This window comes from Eretmochelys imbricata, chromosome 1, assembly GCF_965152235.1.
Source record: "Eretmochelys imbricata isolate rEreImb1 chromosome 1, rEreImb1.hap1, whole genome shotgun sequence".
Taxonomy (NCBI): Eukaryota; Metazoa; Chordata; order Testudines; family Cheloniidae; genus Eretmochelys; species Eretmochelys imbricata.
In genome coordinates this window covers 251,934,003-251,954,323 of record NC_135572.1, presented here as the reverse complement: position 1 = coordinate 251,954,323, position 20,321 = coordinate 251,934,003, and the positions used below count along the sequence as shown (strand labels likewise).

Here is a 20,321-nt window from a genome sequence, read left to right as displayed (position 1 = left end):
CACTTTCTTTAAAGCAATACTTCCCTTGCTTTCCATCTAGACTTCCTTTTTTTCTTACATGGCTTTGCAGTGAAACTGACCATTCTTCTTCTCTAATATCAAACTATGGAAAGAGATGTGATGTCAGAAACCTAGCATTGTAACTTTAGCTTTGTGAAGAATGAAAAGTAGGCTGTGAGAGGTTGGGGAGCCGATGAGGAAAATCTGACATGTTAGTAAAAGAAACACAGACTGACTAGTCACATCACTTGATTTCAGTGTGGCTTTTTAAAGGAAGCAGTAGTGCTCCTATAGCATCAGCTTTGTTTTTTATATCCAAATCCTACGCTAAAATGACACGAGGAGGATTAACATCAGAGAAAAAACAAAAATGATTTTATGTCAGGTTTGACAAAAAGTAGAAATGCCACCTCTAATATGGTCTTTAGCTTATCAGTATTTGACATGAGGGTAGCCTGTTCCACTCCCCCCCTCAAAAAAGTACACGTTTTACTAGGCTACTTTCTCTAGCATTTCTACAGATGCTGTCCATTTTGGTGGCTTGTCAGGTGAAACCTGAGTAGAGGATTTAGCCACACAGCTCAATTTTAACAGAAGTTGTGTAGATAATTACCTTCGTCAGGTTTAAAAATCTCAGCCTAGGTGTCTTCTCTTTCGTTACAACCGGAGATTGCATAAATGCGTTGAGGAGCTTCATCTAACCTTTATCCATGTATCAAACAGTTGTTTCCTTGACTCTAATAGATGCAGGTAGTTAGGTGGATGCTAATTAGCCTTGTAAACACAATAGAGTGCTGACAAGGAGACAAAGGATATCTGAGGTTCCCAAACTGTATGCACTTGATAGTGGTCCAGAGGGAGATGAGATGTCATGTGATGCTGGCTCTTCCTGTTTCCAGATGCTAAATTGCACTAAAAGACGCTAAACAATACACTAAATACTTCTCCACACAAGTAATTGCTGTAGCTATCAGAAAGATGTTAGGATCCACCCTGTGAGTATGTTTGGGAACCTTTGGATACATGAACTAGTAAGTCTTTTCTGTCTCTGTTCTGTAGTATAGGAGAGGTTTGTTTAATAAGTGTCAAGACAAAAAATAACGATACGGCACTAATTATCTGTCCCTTATTGCAGGCTTCTTTTCTGTCGGACCAGCCTGAGCCTTACCTGCCATTCCTCTCACACTTTATTGAAACCCAGATGTTTGCAACTTTCATAGATAATAAGATTATGTCCCAGTGGGAAGAGAAGGACCCTTTTCTCCGGGTGTTTGACTCCAGAATTGAGAAAATTAGACTGTATAACGTAAGGGCTCCTGCACTCCGGACATCTATATACCAGAAATGCAGCACTTTAAAAGAAGCAGGTATGTCCAGAGCTGCTAATGTTCAACTTCAAAAAATAAAATTCAAGGGTACAATGGGGAGAATGAAGACCTTTAAACAAATTAATTCTCAGCCATTTGAGAGAGAGATGAGCAGCTTGTTGAAGTGAAAGCAGTACTTAGCAGTATCACTATTTTGGCTACCGAAGCTTTTTTTAAACACTAAAGGTGTAGGGAGAGTAAGCCCAGGCCGCCCTCCTTCCCTCCCTGACTCTATTTCATGAAATTTTGGAATTTTAGAATGAGTTTCAGATTTTTGTGGTCTCTGTCTCTCTTCCTGACTTTGAACAGCTTTTGGTGTTGCTCGGATAAGCTGAGGGGCAGCTGCTCTCAGGAGCAGCACTGGCTAGAAAGGTTGAGTTCCTGGGCCAAGGTGTGTGGCAGCACTCCCCCTCCATCTACTCTCATGAGGAGCCAGTTTTGGACAGACTGAATCACAAATTCTGCTTCGGGTGGGGTGAAGGGCACAATAATCAAATGGGGAGACGTTAATAGAAACAGTCCCGAATAGAGCCTTTGGGGATGTCGTATCACTCCACAATGTGCTGTGTACTGGAGGCTGCTTTTTAATTCTTTACGTTCACAGGACACACTTTTTCCCCTCAAAATCCTGCACAGGGATTTAGCCATGCAGCACCTGTTTGGGGAATTTGTGCAGCTGAATTCCACCGTATCCCTAAAGCTATTAGGATGCTAAAGAAATTATTTTCAAATGTGTTTTTATTTATATAAAGCTTTTTAACTGTTGCTAAAACTCAGCATGCTCCTACCTTACAGAAGAACAGTAGGAATGTCTGTCTTGATTAAAAACCTTTCTAATTTGCAGGTCAGCTATCTATCCAACGGCTTATTTCTGTTGATATTGTGGCACCAGAACCTCATATTCTGTCTCGTGAAAGGCAGCAAGATGATAGTAATAGCAAGTCTCCTTCATGTTTTATCGGTCACATGAATTGTGAACCCAGCACCAGTCGCTTGTTTCTCTAACCAGCTATTTCTGGAACCGTCAGAGCAGGCATTTAAACTTCCATTCTTGGGCCTCCCAGTATTTTGTGCTATCAACAATAGAAGACACTAAGACTAAGTGAAACTTAATATAAAAAACCCATACTTTCTAATACAGAGGTTCTCAAACTTTTTTTGCTTGTGCCCCCCCCTTTGAAAATAATTCAGGTCATGACAACCCTCCATCCCCCAAAGTGATAGCAAATTACTGTACATGCTCATAGGGACATACTCCTAGTATTGCCACCCTTATTTATGTGCAGCTGCTGTTGGCAGTGCTGCCTTCAGAGTTGGGTGGCCAGAAAGTGGCGGCTGCTGTCCCCGTTTCTCCCTCTTCCCCTCCCCGCGCCCCCAGCTCTCTGGCAATATTTTGTGTGATCTCATGAGCCCCCCTACAGTAGCCTTGGGACTCCTAGTTTAAGAAATGTTGTTCTAATAACAAAATACCAAAAGATCCGCACCCTTTCAATCACAACTCTCTAAAGTAGAATACGGGTTGTGGGATGTGCTCTTCACAAAATAGTCTAGGTCACAGCTGTAATTTCTCCATCTTTCATATTTATTCATCTTTAGAATCATTAAGACTAAAAAATCCATTTACTTTAGTGTAGTGCAGGGGTTCTCAAACTTCATTGCACTGTGACCCCCTTCTGACAACAAAAATTACTACACGACCCCAGGAGCAGAGGCCGAAGTCTAGGCCCCGCTGTCCTGGATGGAGGGGCCAAAGCCCAAGGGCTTCAGCCGCAGGGTAGGGGACTGTAGCCTGAGCCCCACCCCCCAGGGCCGAAGCCCTTGGGCTTTGGCTTTGGCCCCCACACCCGGGAAAGTAAGTCTAACACCAGCCCTTGCGACCCAGTAAAATGGGGTTGTGACCCACTTTGGGGTCCTGACACACAGTTTGAAAACTGCTGGTGTGGAGGCTGTGAAGAGCTGAATAAACCAAGTAATGTTTGGCAAATACAAATTTCTCCACTTATGTTCATTGCTCATTGTGAATCAATAAATTGAACTGGTTTGGAATTTTTGGTCCCATTTTACTGGAGACTTGAGATGAAATCCTGACCCCATTGAAGCCAATGGCAGAACGCCTGTTGACTTCAGTTGGGCCTGGATGTCACCCTTTGTTTTCTAGTGAGTCTTTCTGCCTCCCTGTCATAGCCTTGAGGGCTCCTAGTTTTTTTCACCTTCTTTACACTCCCCACTCTTCAGGCCTCTTGATAGTCACCAACATCCCTTAATCCTCATGAGGATTGGATAGGACTTTCTTCAGAAGTGGTTATCAGTAACAGTTTATTTAGATTCAGGAGAATGACTTTGTAATCAGAGGACACTTCCAAGACCAGAGTATGGCCTCCTGCGTGCCCAAGGAAATAGACTGAGAATACAACCTGGGCCTCTGGTGTAATAACACAGGGCACTGCTAGCCTTTAGGTGACTGAGCTAGTCTTTTTATTCTAAGTTTTAGGGATAAAGATGGTTAAATCTGACCCATTGACTCAGCTTAAGTGATCATCCTTTTCTCAACAACGAAGTGTCTTTTCCCTCAAATATATTTTTGTTGCCAGTAGTCTGCACTAAATGCCTGCTTGTTTCATTTTTGTCAGTAGTAGTTTTCCTAGATCTAAAGAATTATTTTAGCGGACGTGTTCATGTAATAACTGGTCAAGTGTGACATTAAAAATGAAATAACACCACAAACATTTTCTCATTTTTCATAAGTGAAGCATGTGAGAGAAGTTCCTGTGATCACACTGTGCTTCTGCTTGCCCCTCCCTCAAAATAAAATGTTGTCCTTAGCTGTCAGTCTGCGTATTAGTGAACTGTATTCCTGGCTTTGTCGAACAGCCAATAGGTTGAATAACCTAGTGTCGCACACTACTCTGCATTTCAGTTTTAGAACTCTGTTCATGCCACACTCTGGGCCTTAATTTTCCCCAGCTGACAGGACTGAGAAGTACTGCAGAAAGAGGATGCTTACACAGTGATGATTATGTTCCTCTCATCACTCCACTACAGCAACTCTTTCCTTTGAGCAGTCCCATAGAGTCACCTGGTAGAGTCACCTGGTCTTGGGGGTGTGTGGAGTGAGGGAAAGGAAAATGTCTCTAATTTAGTGGTGGAGAGGGAGCTCCTCAAGATGCATGCATGTCCCTCTCTACATTAGTATGTACACATGCTTTAGAAAGTTTCCTGCTTGCTGTATCTAAAATGATCAATTAATTAATTGTAGAACTTAACCATGCTCTGATTTTGTGCAAGTTCCCTGCTGTGGCGCATGCTTCAGATTAGGACACTAAAGTAGTTACTCATTTGTCCATCCTTTTGCAGCCCAATCGATTGAACAGCGGCTCATGAAGATTGATCACACTGCCATCCACCCACACTTACTTGATATGAAGATCGGTCAAGGCAAATATGAACAAGGGTTCTTCCCAAAGTTGCAATCAGATGTGCTGGCAACAGGACCTACCAATAACAAGTAAGCCCCCTCGTTATTTCCTGGACTTCTGAAGATATTTTACTAACAAGGTTGCTCTTATGATTGACTCACTCTATGGACAGAAGCCAAGAATTATTGGTATTTCTTTCCAGTCCAGTGAAATGGAGGCAGCTTTCACCATTTCTGTCTTCTCTGAAGTGACAGCTTTTGAGTTCACAGCTAGCTGACTTTATGGTGTCTCTTTAAGCTAATCCTAGTTTTTGAGATGGATACAGTGATCATTTTTTGTTTGATTCAGTCACATCATGTACTTACTGTGTCCACCTCACACTTGGCATTGTTTAGTTTTGTCCTTGATTTAATATAAATTTAAAATGCTACTTACACCATCAGTTAGAACTAAGACTACATACAAGTCCTGGCATTTAATATGTATTAATTTTTAAGGGAAGCAAAAGGTCACAAGAAGAAATCAGTGGTCGGCCAAATTAAGGTCATTAAGGAGTTTAAATATATTAGGAACAAAAGAAATTCTACTGGTCCATTACTAGATGAAAATGGTAGAATTGTCAATAATAATGCAGAAAATGTAGAAATGTTAATAAATACTTCTGTATTTGGGGAAAAGCCAGATTTTGTATTCAGAGCATAGGATAATGGTGATGAACCACTTTCCATTCCAACAGTAATTCAGGAGGATGCTAAAGAACAGCTCCTAAAGTTAGACATTTTTAAATCAGTAGGTCTGGGTAACTTGCACACTAAAGTTTTTAAAAATAGCTGTCAGGGGAGCACTCTAGACCATTAATGTTGATATTTTTCTATAAGTCTTGGAACACTGGGGGGAGGAGCGGGTTTCAGGATGACTAGAATAAAGCTAATGTGGTGCCAATATTTTTAAAAGGGTAAATAAATACTATACCAAGGTAATTAGACCTGTCAGCCCGACTTTGGTCCTGGACAAAATAATGAGATGGCTGATACAGGATTCGATCAACAAAGAATGAAGAGGGTAACAGAATTGCCAGTTAACATGGGTTTATGGAAATTAAATCTTCTCAGACTAATTTACTTTCTTTTGAGAGATTACAAGTTTGGTTCAGAAAGGTAGTAGTGTTTACATAAGAGACTTCTGTAAGGCATTTGACTTGGTACTGCATGGCATTTTGATTAAGAAACTAGAAAGATCAAAGTCTACAAGGCACAAATCAATTGGATTAAAAACTGGGTAACTGATGTGTCTCAAAATAGAACTGTAGGGAATGGTCATTGAATGGGTGTGTTTCTAGTAGGATTCTAGAGTACCTGGTCCTATGCTATTTAACATTTTTATCAATGACCTAGAAAATATATATATAAAGTAATCATTGATAAAGTTGGTAGGTGGCACAAAGACTAAGGGAGTGGTAAATAACAGAGGATAGGTCACTGATAAAAGTTGATATTACTTTTGTTTTTGGCACTGGTGTAACTGCTACTGGCATACAGTACCCAGTTCTAGTGTCCACAGTTCAAGAAGGAGAAATTTGGAGAGAGTTCAGAGAAGAGCCACAGGAATGATTAAAGGATTTGGGAAAACTTGCCTTCATCGGGAACAACTCAAGGAGTTGTATCTATTTAATTTATCAAACAGAAGGGTAAAGGGTGATTTAATCAGCTTGTAAGTACCTATGTAAGGACTTGTCTACATGTAAAATGCTGCAGTGCTTCAGTGAAGGCACTATCTATGCTTTCTATGGTTCTCCCATTTGTGTAGGTAATCCACCTCCCCAAGATGTGATAGCTAGTCAATGGGAGAATTCTCCCATTCACCTAGTGCTATCTGCACCAGGGGGTTAGATTGCTTTAACTACATTGCTCAGAGGTTTGGATTTTTCCTGAACAATGTAGTTATACCAACTTAATTTCCTAGTGTAGACCTAAGGAACAGAACTATGATAAGAGAAGACTCTTCAATGTAGCGGAGAAAGTATAACAATTCTTGGAAGCAGAAGCTAGACAAATTCACACTTGAAATAAGGTGCACAGTTTTATAATGAGGGTAATAAACTGCAGGAACAATTTTAACAAGAGTTGTAATGGACACTCAATCACTAGAAATTTCTTAAATCCCCAGCCTGGAGCCCCCTCCTGCACCCTGAACTCCTCATTTCTGGCCCCACCCCAGAGCGCTCACCCCCTCCCACACCCCAACCCCAATTTTGTGAGCATTCATAACCCCCCATATAATTTCTATTTCCAGATGTGGCCCTCTGGCCAAAATGTTCACCCCTGAAGTATGATGTTGAAGTTCTTTAGTTTCTCTTGTTTCGTTTGAAAAGAGAACTTCCAAGTTTATTTTAAGAATTCCATAACAAGCTAGTGGCTACTCATGATCCAAACTCCTCTATCCATATCTATTGCAATAAAACAGTGGCCATCTTTAAGGAAAAGTCCATTTAATTTTGATGCTCCTTGAAATCGACCCACCTACAAGATGATAGTATAAGTTTTCTGTTTCAAGATCTAGCAGGTTTTACAAGCTTAATGGGACTTCTAATGTTTGCCATCTTTGTAGTAGTAATATGGTAAAAGAATCCTAATAACAGAAAACAAAGCTATGTAAATGTTTCATGCTTCTTGATTAGTCCATTGTTAAATTATAGTGAATCAAATATGCTCACAGCACAAAGTAAAACAATTTAATAAGCCCTTGCTAACATGTTCAGTCTAAATTGATTGTTGTAACTCTGTAACATGAAGCTTGATACATGAGATTAAATATTATTGAGGAAAACGTGTATCAAGGTTGGGAATGTATGAGCATCAAAGCAATTTGCGGAATGAGCAGTGAGTGCCTACAAAGAATAACTGAATGGATTTTTGCCCCAGAGACTTTCCGTCCCTGTTCTTTCCCCTAAAGAGGTTGGTCAGTGAGAAATGTTTTGCTTATATGTTAATTGTTGTTCCTCCACTCTACATGTTTGGCCCTGTTTCTCCTCTCTTCTTCTGCCATATCTCTAATTCTCTTACCTTCCACCATCCTTTCCTCACTGGTCTCTGGTCTGTTTTTTCTTCCTGCACCACTTCCTGCTGACTTCATGCTCTTATCTCTGGCTCCTATTTCCTATGTTACTTTGTGCACCCCTTCTGTAACAATCTTAGACAGAGGTGTGATCCAATGGTTTGAGCACAGGCCTGGGAACTGGGATAATTTTTGTTACTGTATCAGCTTTGCCATGGACTTACAAACTTGGTGCCTCAATTTCCCTGCCTTTTAAAATAGGAATACTGCTTGCTTACTCATCTCACTGGGATACTGAGGTTTAGTTAATGGTTGTAAAGATAATGTGAATTGCTAAGTAAGTACATAAGTATTATCCTCTGTCTAGTTTCTGCTCAGTGAATGGTCTTCATTCTGGTTTTCTTAAACTAAGTTTTGTAAGCCTATTGGGGCAGGGACCATGTGTTCTGTATCACTGAGTGCTCAAGAAATATTAATGTTTCCTTGACTTCCCTTTCCACACGTTAATAGCCACTTTAAGGATGGTGGCTTTTATAAGGCCTTTTTAAAATGACCACCTAAGCAGCCACACTGTCACTTTTTGCATAGAATGGGGCATCTTTGCACTGCATCTAAGTAAAAGGCAGTTAGACTCCATCAGCCTGAAATGCAGATCTTGCGTAACCCATACAAATAATAAAAGAATGCTTTCTTTTATTTGAAGTGTAAATAACATATATTGCAGATTTACGTTTTGTTAGCTAATATGGCAGAGCAGTGATAAGAGTAACAGGAATGCTCTATTTCAATGTTTTGTTCAAATGCTTTTCATTAAGACTAGAATTTGACTTATTCTGACTCTATGTATGCAATCTGATTGAAAGTGAATCAAGGATGGTTTAGAGGATTCAAAATCCAATACTTGAGCCTTTTACTTTTTGCTCCCTTGGTCAACCCCAGTCTAAAAGCATAATGATATGGTGCCTCTTGCTCTACCCTTTGAGAAATGGCTAGATCTACATTAATAAAATGGCTTGTGAAATGTCATGCATGAAGAACTAAAGATGACATGAAAAATATGCATCCCCATTCCTACAGTGCCCCACAGCACCATGTACTTATTATGTCTATACCGTGTGTGTGGTGTTTGTCACCTTATAGACAAAGCTCCTGCCTTAAGGAGTTTGCAGGCCAAACACCACATGGGAGAAATGGTTTAGTACTAAGACGAAGAGAAAAGTGGCACCTGTGGAATTGTCATCACCACTTCCTGCAGCACTAGGTGGTTTTATGCCATTCCTCCAAATCACTTCCATTTATATAATCTGACAAGATTACAGTGCAAAACAGAATGGCTGCAGGTCATTTTACTTAGCTTTTTCTCCATATTAGCTGTTTAAAAGATCTCCTGTTACCACCAAAGCAATGAAGTCGCAAAAAAACCCAATCTATTCTGCCCTGTAAAAACAAAAACACCTCAGCTCCCTTTATCCTCCAGAGAGTTGAATGTAGAAATCTGCTACAGAAATCTAGTACAGAACACACCTCAAGCCCCAAATTGTCAGCCAAGCTGTTTATTGCAAGATACTGATCTTGGTTTTGACCTTCCATTTGGTGCTACTTTGATTTGGCGGCTACTAGAGCTTTTGTTCTATTTGTTGATATTCTAACTCTGTATAGAAGTATACTGAGCTGAGCAAATCAAATGCAGAATTGTTTACATATACATATCTATCTCTCTCTCTCACTCACACTCTCTCACACCCCTATACTGTGTGTACGCACGCATGCCTCCATTTGTTCTGAAGGTGTAATAAATCTCCTTGCTAGTAAATGAATACAAAAGCTGGAGAAGTTGATTGATGGTCACCAGTTTATGGCATGATGATGCTGGCAACAAAAGATCAAGTTATTTCATGCACATGAGAAGGTTTAAAACATATGTAACTTGTGGGTAAAAGGTGAACTGCCAAGGTTTGTAGGCCTAAAAAGCAACCTACCTTCGCAGCTGCTCTTCGTCGAAGGGCTTATCTTCTATGGTATAGGTGAATGTATTTCTTGTCTCCTTCCCCTCTGTGTTCTGAGCATGTCCATCTTAGTGGTGATGATGGGGAGTTACATGAACATGTAACATTAAGTTAACATTAAATGCAGTTTCTTCATGTTCTTGTGCCCTGTCAGGATGTTGTATACGCTGCAGCACGTGCCGTAGCTATGAATCGTAAACTGCTTCCACTCACTCCTCTCCCCTTTTCATCTGTTGGAAAAGAAAAATATGCCTGACTGCAATATTGAAGTTTAGTCCTTGTGTATGTGAGACAGCTGTAGAAATATATTGTTTTTGTTTTTAGGCCTATCAAACTTGACGTTGGCTTTCATGCTATTTTATTAGAGAAATTAAACACCTCAGGTATGTTACCTTTAGAAATGGACATCGTTAATCCCTTCCCACCACACACATCCATACCTAAAAATTGTTTAAAGTGCTGAAGAGTAGTTTATTTACTTTCTACCTGCCAGGACTCCCTTGTCAATAGACTTCTTTTCAGGGGCTTGCTCGTATGGTTCCCCATGTTTGAGTGGAAGAATCATTTCTCTGGCTCCTCCTCTGAAATAATACACTGACAGGAGTTCTTCCTTCATAAATACTGTGGAAGTGAGATGCCAGGAGCATACCAAAGTGGCCTATTGTTCCCTGCTCATATTTACCATCTGTTCCAGGGCATTCCACAGGACAGTCCTCAGAAGTAACCAGAACCATGTTAGTAGTAGCATTTTCTTTGAGGAAGAACAAACAAAATAGGTCACTCATAGATACACTGACCTCCATACTTTCTGTATGTATGAAGAAAAATTAATTTTAAATCTGATCTCTGCCATTAAATATTAAAACCGCTTAATTTTTCAAGCAATGAGATTTCAGGCAAGACCTATGTGGCCCAAGAAGAGAGAGGCTGAAATGTTCTAAAATTCCTTCATCTTCCCTGCTTACCTCCTGTTAATTCTTCACAAAATGTTCCAGCCAGCTCCCCCAAGAGATTCAAAATCCCAGTGGGTTGCTCAGACTCTTTCCCCTCTCCTCCCTCATTCGTCATCAAGCTACCAGGAGTTTGCATGGCAGTGTAGCTGTGGTAGAACGGTAATGGCAGCCGAGGCATAGCTGAGCCATACAGCGTAAATACCCTCTGGTTTCAGGTGGGTTTGTACTGTGCACAGTCCAGCTGTGCCTCGGCTACCAGCACCACAGCCGTTTCACTGCTAGTTAGACTCGCGCTAGCTTGATGAGAGCTTGCATTAGTCTGTGCCCAAGAGAAAGGGAGTCTCACCCCTAACTTGTAGTGTCGACATAGCCTTAGATGTTCACTCAGCTCAAGCATGCTCCATCTTGACCACTTTGATTTTCCAATAATTGCAACAACAACAAAAATATGAATATATGCAGGTGGAGGGGAACTAAAGCGCTGTCCAGAGTTCAGACTAAATATTAAAAATTAAGTCGGGCTAAAAAGCAAAGCCAGATACTGACAGGAAGTAAAAATTATTTCCATCCTATTTTATTTTGTTGGGGATTTTTTCCTCTACTATATCTTCATTGGCTGAAGATCTTCAAAGTGTAAAATTGCTGTTAGTTATGTAAGGTAACACTGGCTTTAGCTTTGAAAAATGGTGGTGACTTACTAAAATCACAAGATTGTATATTTTAAGGTTTCTGGGAAGGTGTGCCTCATTGGGTTATTAATGTATTCCTTTGAGAAAGGAGTTAGCGCTTGCTTCTCACCACTAAATCATTAGTTCAACTCCAGTCTAGGGCTGGAGCAATGGAAAGCCATGACCATTTTGCAGGTGTTGGAGGGCTTTCCCATTCTTGGCTTTAATAGCTGCCTTAACTAGCAGTACGTTTAATGTGCATTTATAAATTGATACAGTAATCAACTCCCTACCCCCATTGCGAAGATTTGAAATGAACAAGAATTGAATAGTACCATGAGAGAACTGCACAGCTACTTTTTTATTCTGTATTTTGTACAGCGCCTAGCACAGTGGAGCCTGGCCCTCACCCATGACCTTAGCACTACTGCAGTACAAATTATTAATAGTATGTTGCAAAGACAGAAGCCAGTAACTGGTTTCCTCTAGGCCTGCAACAGATTTTGGAGTAAAGAAGGCTTTTACAGTTGTCCCCTGGGTTTGGAAGCTTTAAGGCTACACAGTTTCTAAGAACAGTACTGGATAGCTATTTTTTTAGATGAGAGAACTCCACTGGATATAAATGAAAACATGTACAATTTTCCGAGACTCTCTAAAAATCTGAAGTAAAGATATATATGGTATTTACAATTCTAAATATTTTGTGTAAAGTTCATCAAGCTTAAATACCCTAGTTCATATTCTTGGTACTCCTGGTTCCCTGAAGAAATCTCACAATCAAATATTGCAGGTCCCAGAAGTCTCATTGCTGCAAGCCACGTAACTAAAACTATTTTATGATAACACAGAATAGGGCATTCTGGAATGACTTCAGTGGACCTGGAAGTACCAAGGAGATGTACAAATTAGGGGGAGGAAGAGTGTTTTAAAGAGGTTAATAGAAATGTATTACCATGCTTGAATCCCCCTGCCATCCCCCCCAGCTTGGGGCATGCAGCAGAAAAATTGGGGTTTAACTGTTCTTTATTTTTGCTTTGCAATTTCTCTCTCAAGGCATTAAAATATAAAATATTGATAAAATATTTTCTTACACTTCCTCCAGTGTTTAGATACCTAGACCTAAATTTTTCTGGAGGATAGGTGTAAAAGATACAACACCTATATGGTGTAATTATGGCTTTTAGTCACAGCCCTGATTGTTTGCGGGGGGCAGTTTAGAATCGCCACCTTTCCCCCAGCAGTTCTAGGGAGGGCTCAGGATGCATAATACATCTCTGGCCAGCTCTGCTGTCCTGTATGGAAATGAGACCATGGCCCATCCTCTTCTCTGCCTCCTTTAAGGTGACTATCTCCAGCGGCACTAGGAGGAAGCAATCACTGCATGCTCCTGAACACATACTGCACTTGTTGATAGCTCCTGCATTAAAAGTTCATGTTGAAGGAAGAAAGAGGAGTCGCAAGGAGTTCTCTCACCTTTTATATGTGCCTCACAGTTTCCTACCCATACCCCATTGTGAGCACAAACAGGGACTAGTCAAAATATGGCCTGTTGGGGATTGGCCCAACCTATACTATTAGGTAGGCATAGATGTACATTTTTCTTCTAGCTCAAGCTTCTAAAGTATGGCAGTGGCGTGTTTCTGAACTGGAATGCCTAACCAATACATTTAGAAACAGAGTTCTGGACAATCAGATTCCGTTCTTTGCCTGGGAGTGGGAGCATCCAAAGTGTTTACAAAGATGAACAGCACCTTTTGCCTAGGCTTTCCCACAATAGTACCTTCATGCCCATGAAGAGAAATCATTATTACGCATATTCCACAGAAGTGGGTGCCATATGTGAGTAAATAGACACTTTGAAAATGAATTGCCTTGTGGATTTAAATGAGATGTCCAATGAGCTTGTTTAAAATAGACTATCTTGTAAAGAAGCATAGAAATATATCTTGCCCCCCAAACCATGCTGAGGCAGGACCAAGTTCGCCTGTTCCCTACGTGATAGGGGTTTGTCTAACCTGTTCCTAAAAACCTCCAATGGCGGGGATTCAACAACTTCCCTTGGTGACTTTATTTCAGTAGTTAACTATCTTTTTGGATAAAGTTTTTCCTTCTATCAAACCTAAATTTACCTTGCTGCAAATTAAGCCGATTACTTCTTGCCCTATCTTCAGTGGAGGTGGGGAACAAATTGATCCCCATCCTCTTCATAACAGCCCTTAACATATTTGATGGCTGTTACCAAGTCCCCCTTCTGTCATCTTTTCTCCAGACTCAGCATGCCCAGTTTTTTAAATTTTTCATCATAGATTTTCTAAACCTTTTATCATTTTTGCTCTCCTCTGGACTGTCTCCAGTTCGTCTACATCTTTCTTAGTGTGGCACCCAAACCTGGACACAAGCCTCCAGCTGAGGCCTCACCAGTATTCAGTAAAGCGGGACAATTATTTCTCACATGTTATATTTGACAGTCTTGAGTTTATCTTAAAAAAAAAAAAAAAAAAAAGAAAAGAAAAAGCAGCAGTGATATTAGCCTTTTTCACAACTGCATCTCATTGTTGGCTAATGTTCAATTGGTGATCCACTATAATCCCCAGATCCTTCTCTGCAGTACTATTGCCCCTCTCAACCACAGAAGTTGGTCCATTAAAAGATATTACCTCACCCACCTTGTCCCTTGTGTTATTGCCTTGTCACTTACTCCCCATTTTGATTTTGTGCATTTGATTTTTCCTTCCTAAATGTAGTACTTTGCCCTTGTCTTTATTGAATTTCATTTTATTGATTTCAGACCAAACCTCCAGTTTGTCAAGGTTGTTTTGAATTCTAACCCAGTCCTCCAAAGTACTTGCAACCTCTCCCAGCTTTGTGTCATTCATAAATTTTATAAGCATATTCTCCACAAAATTATCCATGTCATTAATGAAAATATTGAATAGTGCTGGTACTCAGGACAGACGCTTGCAAGACCCCTCTAGATACTCCCTCTAAGATTGACTGTAAATCACTGGTAACTACTCTTTAAGTATGGTCTTTGAACCAGTTGTGCACCCATCTTGTAGTAATTGCATCTGGACCACATTTCCCTAGTTTGGTTACGAGAATATCAAATGGGACCATGTCAGAAGCTTTTCTAAACTTGAGATAAATCACATCATCTGCTTTCCTGCCCCCCATCTACTATGCCAGTAATCCGATCAAAGTAGGAAATTAGTTTGGTTTGGCATGATTTGTTATTGACAAATCCATATTGGCTGCTATTACCTGATTATCCTTTAGGTACTTATAAATAGTTTAATATTTTGTTCAAGTTTCCTTCCAGATACCGAAGTTAAGCCGACTGGTCTATAAATCTCTGGGTCCTCTTTATTTCTCTTTTTAAAATTAGGTACTATTGTCTGCCCTTCACCTGTCCTCTGTGACCTCACTCATTACAGAACTAATCAAATAATGAAGTTCTAATTAACTTTTAACATTACTTTGGCCCACCACTGGTTTTTCCTTGTATTTCTTTTGATTGAGGAAATGCACAATATCAGTGCCAGGAGGTTGATGTGAACTAATGTAGTCCTGTGGGCAGTAGTAATAGTCAGTTTTTGTTTGCTAGCATTGTGAGGAGGAAACTGAATCCTGTAATTCATTATGTAAACTGCTACAGCCCCGTATATTTTATTTTAGCATGTAATCCATCTGCAATAGAAGTGTCACCAAAGATGATGATGCTAATTATATTCCTGGTTGGTTGTTTTAAAATAAATAAACCAACAAAACTACACCAAATCCAACTCAATGAGATGTGTTGTAGAATGTTCTCCCCCCCCCACCCCCCCAAAAACTGTAAACCTTAAATTCAGTCTGCCCTAATGTAATTTTCCTGGTGTACTGTGCTGTGTGTCCTGTATACAACATTACACAGCATTTTCATTCAACTTGGCATAGAAAGGTTGTTAAAAACATGCACGAGGACAGGTAGTATGAAATTAAACCAATGTTGAATGCCATTGTTGGCAAACAAGTTAATTACAAAGGAGTGGAATACAAATTGAATGTTCAAAAACTTCAAAAAACACACACTTTTGGTTAAGGTAAATAAATACTATTTCCGCGTGCTCTGATTTTATATACCCTACTCTGTACACAATCATCAGCCAGTCACTAGTAACTTGTGCTGTATTACGTGAGACCCGGCAAGCATCCTTTTTTTGGGGGCTTTGCTGGTTCCCCATCTGCCATGAAGCCTTACCTTTAGGGTTGTCAGAAATTCATCAACACTAATACATCTTGTAATTTACAAATTTTTATGCACATGTGCTGCTTTGAAATGCATAATTCCTTCACGCTTACTGCAGCGACTGACAAAAGCTTTCTCTTCTGATTTCTCTTATTACATAATTTCAGTCGGTGGGTCAGTCGAAGTGCCACAACACAGCGCAGGAAAGATCGCCTTAGACAACATTCAGAACATATTGGACTGGACAATGATTTAAGAGAGGTAGGTGATATCTGCAGGCACCAGGGGGCTTAAGTCAAAGAACATAGACTTAACCAAAGTGTATTTTGCTGCCTTCGGCAATGTTTGATGCCATAAGGTTTTCATTCATCTTTGTGACCATTACATGATGTACATATAATTTATACATCTAGTATGTAATTTTAAGATGTTCAAAATTGTGTCCGTGCACTGTAGAGATTTTGTATTTTCTAAATTGAACTGTAAAGCAGTGTATTAGTGTAGATTGTTTAGACTACTACCGTAGCTGAAAATTCGTGAATACCTATACTGCAAAATGCAAATGAAAGTCAGACTTAATATTTTACACCAATTTTTCCATCTTATAACAAATCAAAGTTTTAAAATACTAAACTCTGAGGCTCTGCATCGTAATAAAACAGACTGTTTGCCATAAACAGACTTTTGCTAATATAGACCCCAATCCTACAACTATACTTATGCAGGCAGACCCATTTGTGTGGATGGAGTTCCCAGATTTGGGCCAATAAAAATTATTTGAGTTTTTCAGAGATGTTATGATAAACACTGACCACTTGGCGACAAAAAGGAGGAGGATTTATTGTAAGCGTTCTCTTTTGTGTTGCCTAGATTAGAAACTTTTACTAGTTAGCCCATTTAAAAGGGAAGTATTTGGTGTGGATTTATTTGGGGTTTTTTTGTTTTTTGTTTTAACTTGTATCCAAAGCTTGGAAACTTCCACACATCTTGTAAACCTCAATTACTTGTGTGCTTTTTCCTGTCTCTTCAGTTTCTCCTTTTGATTGTTTAAAAAAACATTTTCTGCCACATTTTTCACTGTGACTGTATTTCTTGTGCTATTTTTATCATTAGAAAAACAAACAAAAATTCACCAAGCCTTTATACTGTTTTGCCATTGGCCTTACTGAATAAGCTTTACCAGGGTTGCTCTTTGAAATTAAAATATTAAGTAAAATTGAATTCTTCAGTGACAACTTTAAAATTCAGTTTCATTGAAACAAAGCAAAACAGCCTTTATAAAAGTTTGTTGCTATTTTTGTTAATGTGACTTTGTAAATATAGCTTTAAACATTGCATTGTGTATATCTCAGCATAACCCTTTCAGTGCTTCATCAAGTATTTAATTTTTTTCTTTCTTTTTTGTTGTTGTGGATCATATGCATGCTTGTTTTGCTTTGTCTCCTCTCTTTCCTTCGGGCTTTTCTGCCATTGGTATATCTGGCTCCTCTTAGCCATCGGAGGAGCTTTTGATTCATCAGAACTCAATGGCATTCTGGGAGTGGGATCAGGGGCCACCCCCTCCTGCACGACCTCCTAAAAAATCCTTCTCTGAATGCTGCCTGGTATGTTTTTTTTGTTGTTTTGTTTTGTTTTTTTGCTGAAAGCTGCTTTGAGTGGTCTTACTAGAATAAGGAATCACTCTTCAACATCACTTCAATCTCTCCTTTTTGTAGCATATACGCACACCCCTGCAGTTACTGAAGTGTGGTTACAGTCAGAAAAGTAACACTGAAAATGAAGTCATGGGATTTCATTTTAAGCCTCTGACTAAGTTTATGCTCCTAAAGTTGCTTTTTCACGGCTTAGGATCTCAAGTTCAAGCTGTGTCCTTCTGTGTTGTGATATTAGGCCACAAGTAAAGATTCGGCAGTGAAAGCTTAGGTAGCGATGGTAGTTGGTTGATACTGATGCACAGGCAGAATAGAATCCAGCTTGCTCTTTCTGTAGCAGACTTGCTCTTCTGTAGAACTTGCAGGACCAACAGAGTTAGCAGGATTAAAAATGTTTTTCGGTATGTAATACATTATGATTTGACGACATGCTAAGGAGTAGAGCTCAGTTGTCTAAATTTTTTCACTCTTCAGACTATGACTGCACTTTGATTTATTTTCTTTATCCTTTTCCCTTTAAAGAGAAGTTTTATATCTATCCCTGTTTAGTTATTCCCCTTTCACTGTTCTCATAATGTTTATTATTTTGGCACAAATTAGATGAAACTACTATTGTGAGGCTGCCAGATGTTGAACAGAATACTTTCATTTCATTATTGCCTAAAACAACTTTTTAATGTTTTTATTCCTTTCTCATCTTATTTATGCATAACAATGTTTTGGGTTCAATTAGAGATGATGATAACCAGGCGTATGTGCGTAATAGCTCAGATCTATTGAACAGGCTGTGAGTTAACTTGTCCAAATTTTGCATTCTGCCATGATCTTCCAACATTTTTTTTTCATGCTCAAGCAATTTTGGTCAACTCACAGCAACACAAATTTTGGAATTTGTTTTCATTAAACTAATTTAAAATTATCTCCTCTCCAGACAGGGAAGGTCTGAAAGTGCTGCAGAAACAGTCCCTGTGCATTGTCTAGCTCTAAGTAAGCCCTGCAGCCCAATTAAACAGCAACACTATATATCTCTGAAGGAAGTACCATCCAGTCTTTCTGTGGGGCCTTAAGTGCAGACAGAATTAAGTGGATGAAAACAAGTGGGAAATTCTTGAATCTTGAGACAACACCTACCCATAGCAGGAGACAGTTCATTACAATATGGGGACATGAGCATCATACTTTTAAATTGTTTTATTCAACAGCATTCCAATAGAGTATCAAACTTGTAATCATCAGACCTATCTTTAAGTACTTGTCTGCTGAGTTTAACAACATTTTATTTAAAAAATGGGTGCCTAAAGTTAGGCTTCTAACTCCACATTTAAGCACCTACATCTGTGGTCTGACTTTTAGAAATGCTAAGCACATAGCGTGCTCTGTAGTGTGAATAAGTGTTCAGCTCTTCTGAATATCAGACCACAGATTTAAATGAACTTTAGGCACTCATGTTTTTAAAACCTTGGCTTTACACTGTTTGTCTGTCTACCTTGCATTAATGCCATTTTCCAAAATGAGTCCAAAAATGGAGTTTTGTTTAAAACAAGTCTAAGAATTAATAAACTCCCCAGTGATTAAGAAAGCTTGTCAGTAAGGACAAGAGCCAACTTGTCCCACATCTTTTTTTTCCTAAGCCAAAATTCTTTGAAATCAATGAGTCCAGCTTCCTTCCCCTTTCCACACACTTGTTTTTCTAGTTCTTCCAAAAGTATTTTTCATTCAACTCCATGCTAACTTCTTTAGATTATTCAGTGGGCTTTTTCATCCCTTTTACTCGTGAAAATCAAATAACAATGGAAAGAAATGTTTAATGCAGGTTTAGACTTTTATGCTGACTGAAACTATCACTTTGACTAACTCTGTAGTAGCTGTAACTCTATAGTAACTCTGTAGTAGCTGTAATACTAGCTAATAACACAATCCACGGGCTAGTTCTGTTTGACGTTTTGATTGCACATACCACACTGGAGTGAGTGAGTGAGTATGTATGTTTTTATTTATTTATTCCCCTCCCTCCCCCGCCACCCCTCTGTTGGCCTGTGGAGTGTTACACTTCTCCACTCCTATACGTAAAGCTTCAGATAAATCACTACAGTGCATAGATTTACATGCTGAGTCCTTTTTATATCCGTGCTTAGCTGTCAACAGTTAAGGAAGCCAGGGAATCTGTCGTGTCAGACTAATGCTAATTCTGTTTCTTTTAGAAATACATGCAAGAGGCAAGGAGTTTGGGGAAAAATTTAAGGCAACCCAAACTCTCTGATCTTTCTCCAGCTGTAATTGCTCAGACAAACTGGAAATTCGTGGAAGGGTTACTGAAAGAATGTCGCATGAAGGTAAGTGTTTGTTTTTTAAAAAACATGTATGTTTTCCACCCTTCTATAAGCAGAATGAAAACCTCTTTGAGGAGGAGTTGCAGGAAAGATCCATAACAACCAAACTCCCATTGGTTTCACTGGTAGTTCTCTGCTTTGAGACCTTACAGAATCAGACCCTCAGTTGGTCTCCTGGTATGCAGGGCCAGATTAACCCATAGGCTACTAAGGCTATAGCCTTAGGCCCTCTTATTTTTAGGCCCTACTGGTCAGGAAGGGGCCACAGCAGGGGCTGGGTGAAGGGGAGCAAGCTTGCTCACGTAGTCCTGCTGGAGCGCTCCTGCCAGCAGGAAAGGCAAAGCAGTCCCCTGTGGCTTGGCAGGAACTCAGCTCCCAGCCAGCTGGAAGCAGCAGACCCGTCTGAGTCTCCCCACGCTGCAGGAACATACTGTCAGGTATCCAGTTAACCCTGGTGACCGGACACTAAAAATCCGGTTACCACAGGAACCCGTGCCAGCCGTGGGTGTAGTTTCAGCAGGCATTGCCCCCACCCGCCAGTTTCACCCACCCCGGATTTCTTCGGAGTTCTGCTTAGCTGTCAGGGAGGGAAGAAGCTCCCTCTGTCCCTCTCCTCGGCTGAGGCTGGCAAGCAGCTCCGGGACGCT

The 20,321-nt window shown here is 39.9% G+C and overlaps 1 protein-coding gene across 2 annotated transcripts in view; it reads left to right on the top strand.

Moving 5' to 3' along the window:
* Positions 1-20,321, top strand: part of DENND5B (DENN domain containing 5B) — a 170,191-nt gene that overhangs the window by 110,794 nt on the left and 39,076 nt on the right. For both annotated transcript variants that reach the window (XM_077807515.1, XM_077807514.1), the window contains 4 exons: positions 1,136-1,367; positions 4,722-4,872; positions 15,860-15,953; positions 19,546-19,677. In XM_077807515.1, coding sequence (XP_077663641.1) covers positions 1,136-1,367; positions 4,722-4,872; positions 15,860-15,953; positions 19,546-19,677 — 609 coding nt within the window. The remainder of the gene's footprint in view (positions 1-1,135; positions 1,368-4,721; positions 4,873-15,859; positions 15,954-19,545; positions 19,678-20,321) is intronic.